The sequence below is a fragment of the Schistosoma haematobium genome, chromosome 1 (genome assembly GCF_000699445.3).
Source record: "Schistosoma haematobium chromosome 1, whole genome shotgun sequence".
NCBI lineage: Eukaryota > Metazoa > Platyhelminthes > Trematoda > Strigeidida > Schistosomatidae > Schistosoma > Schistosoma haematobium.
Genome location: NC_067196.1, coordinates 43128443 through 43138493, shown reverse-complemented (window position 1 = coordinate 43138493; position 10051 = coordinate 43128443). Strand labels below are relative to the sequence as shown.

Here is a 10051-nt window from a genome sequence, read left to right as displayed (position 1 = left end):
GATGAAAAAATATTGAATGTGCTTCCCCTCGCGACACAGTCCTTACACTAACCAATACTACGAGTATTCGCGAAACTACGACTAACGATCTGCAACTTGATGATACCCCTCAGTTTACTATTCTTTCATTCGATTATCTCCTTTCCAATAAAATCAACGATCTTAAAACACATACTCTTCTTGCAGATCCAACTCACTACTTACTTTGGCCTGTTACACTCGTGAATGAGCACAGGCCGCTCACCAGCATTCTCCATTCAACTCTGTCCTGGCAATTCTTTCCAGTTCTTTTCTGTTGCTTTTCACCCTTTACACGTCTGTTTTAAACTCTCAGTGCGGTGTGTTCTATCACCTTCTGGTTTTCCGTTTCCCTTCAGGATTCCAAGTTAGCGCTTGTTTCGTGATGAAGTTTTATGATTTCCTCAACGTATGTCCAGTCTGCTTCCAAAATCATTCCCCAATTTCTTCTTCAGATAGAAAATGGTTTGTTCTCCCAAACAGTAGGCTGTTGTTGATGGTTTCCGGTCAACGGAAATTGAGTATCTTGCATAGAAGAATGTTTATAAATAGATGTACTCTTTCGACGACGGTTGTAGTAGTTTTTGAAGTTTCAGCTTCATACGGCGATACTGTCTTGGTGTTTGTATTAAAGATTCTCACTTTGATATTGGTTGACAGTTGTTTTGAGTTCCAAATGTCCTTCAACTGTGAGAATGCTGCCCTTACTTTACCAACTCTTGCCTTTACGACTGCATCCGGTTCTCCTTGCTGATCAAGTAAGTCAACGTTTCCACCTCTTTCAGAGTTTCTCCATCAAATATGATTGGGTGTGTTCACACTACTCTGGTTGTATTGACCTGCATTTGCTCGTGCGTATGGGATAGGAGAGCCGAGTCGTCAGCGAAGTCCAAATCGTCTGGTTGTATACAACCCGTCCATTGTATTCCGTGTTTTCCCTCACATGTGGAGGTCATCATAACCCTTTTGACCACCAGAAAGAAGAGAAAGCGAGAGAGTAACCATCAATGTTTGACTCCGATTCTCATTTAGAATGCATTTGTCAACTGTCTTCCATGTGAGACTATACAGTGTAGTCTACAATTGTTAGTAGGAGATATTAATAGAACTCTAACCTTTGACACACTAGTAGAATTCTGGATCACACTTAATATTGGAATGAAAGTATATTTCACCCTATCTGATACTTTGTGTGCATATCATCATTGAAAATGCTCGGAAACAGAACATACGCTACAATTCAATGTCACTCCAAACCCTTGAGTATCCCGACCCTTAAGATGCCGAGAACTGTCTTCAATAAATGCCCAACTGCCAAAAATGTATTGTTTTATGTTTCTTTATCTGCAGAGGGATAAACATATAGTGGGATGAGCCTAGGGTGGACACTTCACCATCGTATAGTACCACGTTACATTTAATTTTAAATTCCTTAATATTATTGGATCACTTTAATACTTTGCCAATAAACAGCGCACATGAAAGTGGCTCTGACGAGTAGGGGATGAAAAGGTTGGACAAGAACTCTATAGGGTGTTAAACTCACTTTCAGAAAGGAATGCGTTGCCACCTACTGATCCTCTCAAAACAATTCTCGACAGAATCTTAAACTCCAACAGTAATCAGAGAAGTTAGTTGGAGGCTTTCCCTGAGTCACTCCAACTAAATTGCAGTGCTTACTTTTCCGTGGGTTGAAACTCAGATGGAATGTATGTGACTTGTTGTGAGCTGACGAGAGTTGACATAAAAGGAGGATTCAGTGGGGACGAAATCTATGAGGTTTATTTGTGAATGCAATTAGCAAAATAAGCAGGTTCCCAAAGCACATATTTAGGAACCATTATACACATTTCAGACGCGGACGGTCTAGGACAATTGGTCTGATAGTTTGAACTACCAAAGTTCGATATCCATAGATGACAATTTTTCATTGACAAACGAGTTGACATACAATTTCTCTATCATAATAACTACAGCACTTTTCAAAGTTGTTTATTGACATTGAATGTTGTTGGAGTGCATCAAGTAGATATCGCAAACAGTTGAGCGCGTAAAGGTGAAGGCATGGTAAGATTTGCTTATCTGCATTATTCTTCAGGCCATAGTGAAACTGGTTAAGAATAAGGCTTATTTTAAACGCTTCCAAGTCAAATTCAAAAGGCGAAGAGGTAAGAAATGCGTTAGGCATAGCATACACAATATGTAGAGGGAAAAACTGACTACTATGCTCGCAAACGGCTAATTTGGCAGGATAAAAACAAATACAATACACCTAAATACCGTCTGGTGGTCCGTTTTACTAATAAGGACATAATCTGTCAGGTTAGTGTCTAACTTTATCTACTGACATCAACTAGATTATTTATGCACGCATTGATGGAGACCGAATATTGTGCTCCGCCTATTCTCACGAATTACCTCGATATGGCGTTAAGGTGGGACTGACTAATTATTCCGCCGCCTACTGTACAGGTCTTCTTTGTGCCAGGCGCGTATTGAAGCAACTAGGCCTGGATGGTCTTTATGCTGGAGCTGAGAAAGTTGATGGGCAAGAATATCATGTGGAATCTGTTGACGGGGAAAAGTCTGCTTTCAGGTGTCATCTTGACATTGGTCTTGCAAGGACTACATCCGGTGCCAATATCTTCGGGGCTCTTAAAGGTGCCGTTGATGGTGGTCTAGACATACCTTACTCACCCAGTAGATTCCCGGGTTACAACCAGGCGTCTAAAGAGTACAATGCCGAGGTTCACCGAGCCCGTATACTAGGTCATCATGTAGCTGAATATATGAAACTACTTCAAGAGGAAAGCGAAACTGATTATCAGCGTCAGTTCAGTGGATATATAAGACATGGGATCACAGCTGATAAAATTGAGGCAATGTACCTTTCAGCTCATGCAGCAATTCGAGCAGACCCCTCACATATTACTAAGGAGCAGAAGGAGGTTCAACCGAAGAGATTCAATCGCAGAAAGTTGTCTTCCAAACAAAGAAAGGAACGTGTCCAACAAAAGAAGACACACTATCTCTCTCAACTCAAAAAAGAAATAGCCGCTGCTGAATAGTTGTCTGTTATAATAAAATGTTGGTCCAGTATTTTGTAGTTTAGTCAATTCAGCTATTTAGTCTAGTCTTTGTCAGGTTTACCTTATATTCCATCTAGGTTATTTTCTCGTGGCCACCTAGAGGTGATCTTTTGGTCATTAGAGTTGACCGATTAAGGCTTGATATTCCGAGTTGTTTAGTTAGAAATCTTTTGTTACTCGTTTGTATATTGCTCTTGTTAAAACGTCATCGCGATATGTTGCACAATTTTTTTCCTCATAATTATTTTTCATTAACTACTCCGAGTTCTCCATTTGTGAATACACTGGGTGTAAAATCTCGTCATTGATAATTTAGGACATTGCTGCAATAAATATAAACGACACTGGTGCAAACAAAGTGACTCAGTGCTAGTCACCGTAGCTCACATGCTTTTAGTCTTTGTCTTCAAGATCTTGACTTCCTATATTCTGGTTATATAACATCAGGGTCATTTTCAAACCCTACTCACTTGTTTGGCACCATTCACTAGCACTACTATTGTAAATCGTCAAGTTTATAGCAAATGATAACGGTAAGAACCATATCTACTCTGAGGATTGTTGCCCACTAAAAATGAGTTGATTAACATTTGTCTTTCAAACAGATCCAATAATCGCTCAACTTGATAAGGTATACCTGTTATTCCTTTGTTTAATCTGGATTTTGTCGAAATCTGTATGCTGCTAAAGAATTTGTATTAATACTGTACGTTTGCTTTATGTAGTTGAATAAGCTTGTTAGCAATGTTACATAATTTACCACAAACTATTTGTAACTTTTTGGCCGCCAAACGGAAAATTAACTGTAAAAAGTAATTATAAAAGAGGAAGAAAAGTTGCTGATAATGTTAAATAACTTATTTTATATAGTCTAGCTGAAACGCCAGCCATAAAACCGTAAAAATATACGCTTCTAACTAATTATTCACCACTCAGTTTTACGTCCTTTTCCATATTTAAACTATACAAAAAGTCTAATAAATTAAGTTGGACCTTACTTTAAGTCAAGTAATTTTCTTACACGAAATCAGTTGGAGGTAGCAGGACGCTTTGTGAAATTTTGGCGTTTCGAAACCTCCCCGTCGAGTTTAGACCTTGCGATTAGTTGTCAGCATCTTCCATGTATGAACTGTCTTTTTGATAGGTCTCGTATTATTTGCCCCAGTTAGTGCACTTGCAAGCTAATCGGGGCATGCGTACTTGGCTTTTGACTCATTGTTGGGGACTATGAATCTACTTTTAGTGTCCCTATTCATCTAAAATAACTCACTCGTCAGGCAAACTAGTCTTACAGTCACGACGATAATTGACATGTTGAGTGCTTCCACCAAATGCCGTTTGCAGTTCCCGACTCAACCGTTATCTGGAAGCTAGTAAAAAAAAGTACATAATTTTCGAACAAAGCATCATTTCATGGCCTGCGAAAGCCAGAATCTACAATAGGGAACTTAGCCATTCATAACGTAAGAAAGTAATCTTGTACAGTTATGTAGTATTATCGGGACGGTCCGGAATACTTCATTTTGCTGGGATCCCTCGTGAATATGGTCTCTCCTTGTCTCGCTGTTTTGTTATGTGTTGAATTTGGCGGTTTATTGCTATCCCATCTGGCTGGTAAAATGGTTTTGGATTTTCTAGTTTGAAGCTTGGTATGGCACGTCACGGTTTTTACTTTCGGCCTCTGAACTCGGACGATTTACTACTGCGCTAGGTGACTTGGTGATTATTATTATAGTAGAAAAGATATTAAGCTATTGGTACCTACTGCTTTAGCATTGTGCGTTTTTGCGACGTTGAATAAATTTTTCACTCGGTGAAATAAAGTTCTTATAACCATTGTTGCCTAACTTCATGTAGAATGATTCAAGAATCAGCAATTTCGAACTCTTTAGGTCATTGTTTTAATTACGAAAGTTCCCCTCTAAAATGGATATGCCTGTGCAGTTGCTTCCGTTTGACGTTTATTCGGTTAAGTCCTCGTTACTATTCATTTCTCATATGGATTAGAGTGAAGATGCCACAAGTATTCAGTGTTTGACAACGCTTTTACCAGTAACACCTAATATGAAGCGTACCCACTAAAAGAAATCGAAAGACAAAATCGAGGAGATTGGAAGATATATTTGATGACTATCAATCTATCGAGAATCGTCTGATCTAATCTGGCTAGCGATTGAAGTAGACGTTGAGCACGGCGTTCCCACTCGTGATCTGGTGCGGATGCATGACCGAGCGCCTTCAGCTAGGTGAGTCCATTAAAACTAATCTGGTCAGCATCCAATGTCGAAAAATTACAGAGCTATTTATTTTGGGGATTTATTTACCGCTACAGATCACTCCCCCCTAGTGGGGTAGTGATGACCCTAAGACGTGGCCAGCCAGAAGTTTAAACCCAACGAGTTTTGTCGTTGGTAAACACTCCTCTGTTAGCTTGCTAAGTTAAGCAGCGTCTGGTCGTCTCTCTTACTCTAAGGGACCATGAAATACAATATGGTAAGAAAATTTTGGTTCCTCGTAAACCTCATCGCTCTTTTTATCGTCTTTTCCAGCCGTCCTGGAAAATAAAAAAAGAATATGTAAGTGCATGTCAAAATAAACCCGTACGCGCTTTAAGACACAAAATGGGCGAAAAAGTGTAAATAACGTGAAAGCGAATTCTACAAAATGTTTCTTCAAAACATTTTTTAATATACATAGTAGCCAAATAATAAATGTAAGCATATTAAAGATTTTTTATATTATGTATAATGCCATGGAAAATCGAGATGAAACAAAATGTTAACTAGTGTCTTACGTGCAATAGTCATTTAAATGTTCTGCAAATCTTACTCTTCTTCCAGAACGCGTTGTTTTAAGTTTATTTTCAGATACTGTCGAAGTACCATCGTGCGTGTTGGTTGTCGTCGGATAAGGTATTATAAGCGTAGGAGTCGTGTTGTGTGATTGTACCGAAGGGAAATCGACGTGAATAGGATTTCCTTCTAAATACGCTGCTTTGAGGCGATCGATGCTGATGCTATCGTTGGTTCCGTCCTTATCGATTATATAGTACTTCGGTTCGCGTTGAAGAACTTTGATAGGTCCTTCGTATGCTGGTTCGAATGGTCGTCGATGCGAGTCTCGACGCACGAAGACGTGTGTACTATACCATAAGTCAGGTTGAACGAAAATATCAGTTGATTGAGGTCCAGTGGAAACAGGTTTAACTGAATGCATTGCGTTTGTAAGCCTGTTCGTGTAGGAGGTTAGATCCATGTTCATTGAAGAGGATGAAGGATCCACGAATCCTCCTGGAAGTCGAAGTGTCGTTCCATAAACGAGTTGAGCCGCAGTGTATCCAATGTCAGCTTTCACTGCATTGCGAATACCTAGTAAGACAAATGGAAGGGCGTCGGTCCACTGTGAAACGTTTGCAGCTGATAGTGAAGCTTTTAGTTGTCGGTGAAAACGTTCTACCAACCCGTTTGCTTGTGGGTGGTAGACGGTCGTTCGGAAGCGAGTCATTCCTAATAGTGTAGTCAGACGACGAAAAAGTTCAGATTCGAACTGACGTCCGCGGTCTGTAGTGATGGTTGAAAGTCAGCCGAATACTATACTGAGACAGTATGTTTGGGATCGTGATATAGATAGTTACAACCGGACGAACTGATGGACACATGTTTGTAAAAACGGGCACGGAAATATGTGCTAAAAGGAGAGGAGCGATAAAGGTGTACGTAATTATTTAACAAATATTAAGAATCAGTGGATGGAAGTAGTGAAAACTAATGGGAAAACCATTTCAGTTGAGATAAAATCAATCCCAAGAGATCCTCTTAGCTAAAGAAGTGTGGACAGCCATTAACCTCTTCTGAGACATGTCTGGTAACAAATTAGATTTTCTCTAGGACCCCCTACCAGAGAGTTGTGGACGGTCCCAGTCCCATACACCTACTCTTGTGCCAGGGCACCATTCCATAAACTGACCATCTGTCCACTTTTCCCAACCAGTCCCACAGTCGGGAAGCAATGCAAAATATGAGAATCATTGAGACGACATTCGTAGTAAATGTCTGAGCCACCAAAGTTGGTGTTTCAAGGTGACACACTGAATAGTCATTATGTCCAAGCACACTTCACGAAACATCGGTGCTACTAATACGGTGTTGCCGCTGAATATTAGCAATATTTCAGAGTCAACCACGATCGAACACAGTTGCCTTACATCCACAACCCGGAGAGGCCACGGGCATAGAATAAAACTGCTTTACCGACGCACTATAAACTACACTTTTTACAACCAAACTAGAATTATAACGATCCAAAGATGAACAGGGTTGACATAAGGCGCTAAAGCTTCCCCAAAATGTAAAATGATTCTACCAGTCACTTTTCGAATACCAGGAGTGAGCGCATGTTCAGGGCTTCGTAAAAGCACTTTGAATTTGTAGAGGGAAACATTAGCCATGTCTACGGACACTGATTAAGGTCGGTTTGCATGATGGGGACACTACCTAATAGTAAGGCGGTATCATCCGGATACTCCGGTCGATCCACGCTACCGCCAACCTCCATATGTCAAGGCCGTTTTCAGAATGACGTCAATAGGAAAGTTGGGGAGGAATAGTTAGACTGGGCAATCCCGCCTGACCTCACGGCTTAGATGCGACAATGGAGAGGGGCTCGTATGCCCTATTTCTGCCTCGTGTGTTTGTATATGGAACCTTCAATATTTTAAGAAGCTTACCAAGCACACGCTTCAGCAGATAATCCTAGAGCACAGTACCGTCCAACGGATTGAAGGCGGCCCTGAGATCAAGAAGCCAGCGATTGTTGGCCCGCAATAAGTATAGAGGCCTCCTAACATTTGATGGAAAGCGAAAACATGAACAGTACATCCCCGAGCAGAACGAAAACCAGCCTGCTTCTTGAGAGTAAATTCTTTATAAACTTCAGAGTATGACGGAAGCCCAAACAACTCAGTCAAATTCCTTGGTTGAAGGTGTGTCGACATCCTGAAAACGATATGCGGGTAAGTCGTCAGAGCCCGGTGGTTTACGGTGCTTCGAGAGTGAGTTTCTTGCAGATTTCTGCCTCGTTAGGTGGGTGTCATCACCGGCCATCGAAGACGATACAGTCTAACCGATGTCACTAGGACAGAAGACTAACCGGATCGTTCCTTGAAAGACTCCTGATTGTAGGTGTTATTGATTGTCGTCCAATCTACTTCACAGGTCTTTTCACTCACACCAGACTTCTTGTTGCCTGTGACTCGGATGACTTATAATATGTCATTGCCGCTTCCAACCCTTCAGCATGCTCTGACTACCAGGCTTTTTGGTCCTCTAGCAAACTTGACACAATTTTTCTACATAAGAATTTACGTTTACTGTCAAACTCGCAGCTGGTCGGAGCAGACCTACGTGCGTCATGAAAATATAAGGAGGTTGTAGAAATCCCAGTATTTATAGGCGGACGTTTCGTGAAGCCACCAGTGGCTATACTCCCCATTTTCATGGCGTCATCCAAATGTAGCTAGTGCTGATCTGCACTTTTCGATGGGTATGATAACTTACCTCAAACATTAGCTCGCTTTGATATTTATTTGCAACGAGAGCTGCAACCAATTTACTTACGCCAATCTGTTTATGATGATGGATTTGTCGGCCACTGGAAAGCAAGGTATGATTAGCTCAATTAGAGTTTATATAAGTCTTGTACACAACCACCACAGCTGCAGCTGACTGCGATATGATCAACCTGAGTCCTGGCTTGAGTTGCAAGAGTGAAGGATATGATTAAGTAAAGACGAAGGGTAAGATGCATATGCACCACTAACTTGTTTTTAGCCATATTTCAGTCTATCTGGGCTATTTTGAAGGCCCTTGTCATAAAGAATGCATATATAACTACTGAATAACTGTCTTCAGATTTTGACTATCTAATCCTATAGTAAGCAACAATCGAGAAAGAGATTCGACGCAGAACCTGATAAGTGTGTACATTGGTTCAAGTCTTCATAACCCAATAGCATAAGGAGGTGTAATCGTCAGGATAAATCCCGGAATAGAAGAGATAACAGAATGAGTGGTTGCAGAGAAGACTAGTGATCAAGGAAACGACCCAAGAAAGTATGAATTAGTAAAATAAAGACAAAGAGTTATGAGGAACTCAGCCCATAATTTGGGGAAAACAAAAGAAGCTGCACATGGACCATCGTGAACGATTTTGATCCATGTTATTCATCTATCAATGTGGCTGAGTCCCACTTTCAATGTCTCCATGGTCCGATGTCATGTTTTGGTTTGGCCGCCCATAACTTTCTTCCAGCCTACTCCTACAACACTCGCCGAGTTAAGCGAGCACAGACTAGAATTACAGTTAATTAACACAATGTGAAGCAGTCAACAAGTGGGATCAATTTTACACACTAGATGTCCTCCTATACTTAGTGTGGTCGAATGTCTTTTCTCATCAATCCCACTTGACCCATCAAAAGGCTTATCCTGGCGATTAACGAGGCTGGGAAAAGTCATTTATTGCACTAAGCTCACAATAACCCCACACCAAGATTAATTTCACGGGTGCTTTTTCGAAATTATGACTGATAGCCTTCTTGTGTTATTTCTGAAGCTTATCATTTGGTGATGCTCTAGTAATATGTGGCATCTTTTACTGTTTTTCATATTTACCAGGTAGTAGCCGTTCGATAAACGTGTATTTCTATCCCTGTAGTACTCAACTGTCTTACTGAACTAGTTCTTCCTGTGTTATAGCTGTTGGTGGATTTTCTCAACAAAACTCATTTGTAAAGAAATAAAACACCAAGCGCTTTGGTGAATGTAAAAGGATTACCACTAGAAAGACATTCTGCCAAAATAAATTTAACTTGAATGGCCGAATCGGCTTCGTCTACCCTGTCTACAATAACTTGGTTATTGGTGGTTTAGCATTAAAAGCGGTAA

General features: G+C 40.6%; 2 protein-coding genes across 2 annotated transcripts; one reads left to right on the top strand and one right to left on the bottom strand.

Moving 5' to 3' along the window:
* Positions 1 to 1772: 1772 nt before the first annotated feature.
* Positions 1773 to 5883, top strand: RPL5_1 (60S ribosomal protein L5). Its single transcript, XM_051218292.1, has 4 exons — positions 1773 to 2085; positions 2117 to 2186; positions 2225 to 2340; positions 2376 to 5883. Exons 1-4 carry the CDS (start codon positions 2083 to 2085, stop codon positions 3084 to 3086), a joined length of 900 nt encoding a protein of 299 aa, XP_051074140.1. The 5' UTR covers positions 1773 to 2082; the 3' UTR covers positions 3087 to 5883.
* Positions 5884 to 5897: 14 nt separating this feature from the next.
* On the bottom strand, positions 5898 to 6611 carry MS3_00009882 (uncharacterized protein; the record flags this gene model as incomplete). The annotated part of the gene is made up of 1 exon (XM_012940125.3): positions 5898 to 6611. The coding sequence occupies one exon, from the start codon at positions 6609 to 6611 to the stop codon at positions 5898 to 5900; it is 714 nt and encodes a 237-aa protein (XP_012795579.3).
* Between the last annotated feature and the right edge of the window lie 3440 nt (positions 6612 to 10051).

What these genes read in the sequence shown, in the direction of transcription:
- RPL5_1 (XM_051218292.1), top strand. An exon ending in CAAATTCAAAAGGCGAAGAG is followed by an intron (nt 2,187 to 2,224) that starts GTAAGAAATGCG and finishes CACAATATGTAG; the next exon opens with AGGGAAAAACTGACTACTAT. An exon ending in ATAAGGACATAATCTGTCAG is followed by an intron (nt 2,341 to 2,375) that starts GTTAGTGTCTAA and finishes GACATCAACTAG; the next exon opens with ATTATTTATGCACGCATTGA.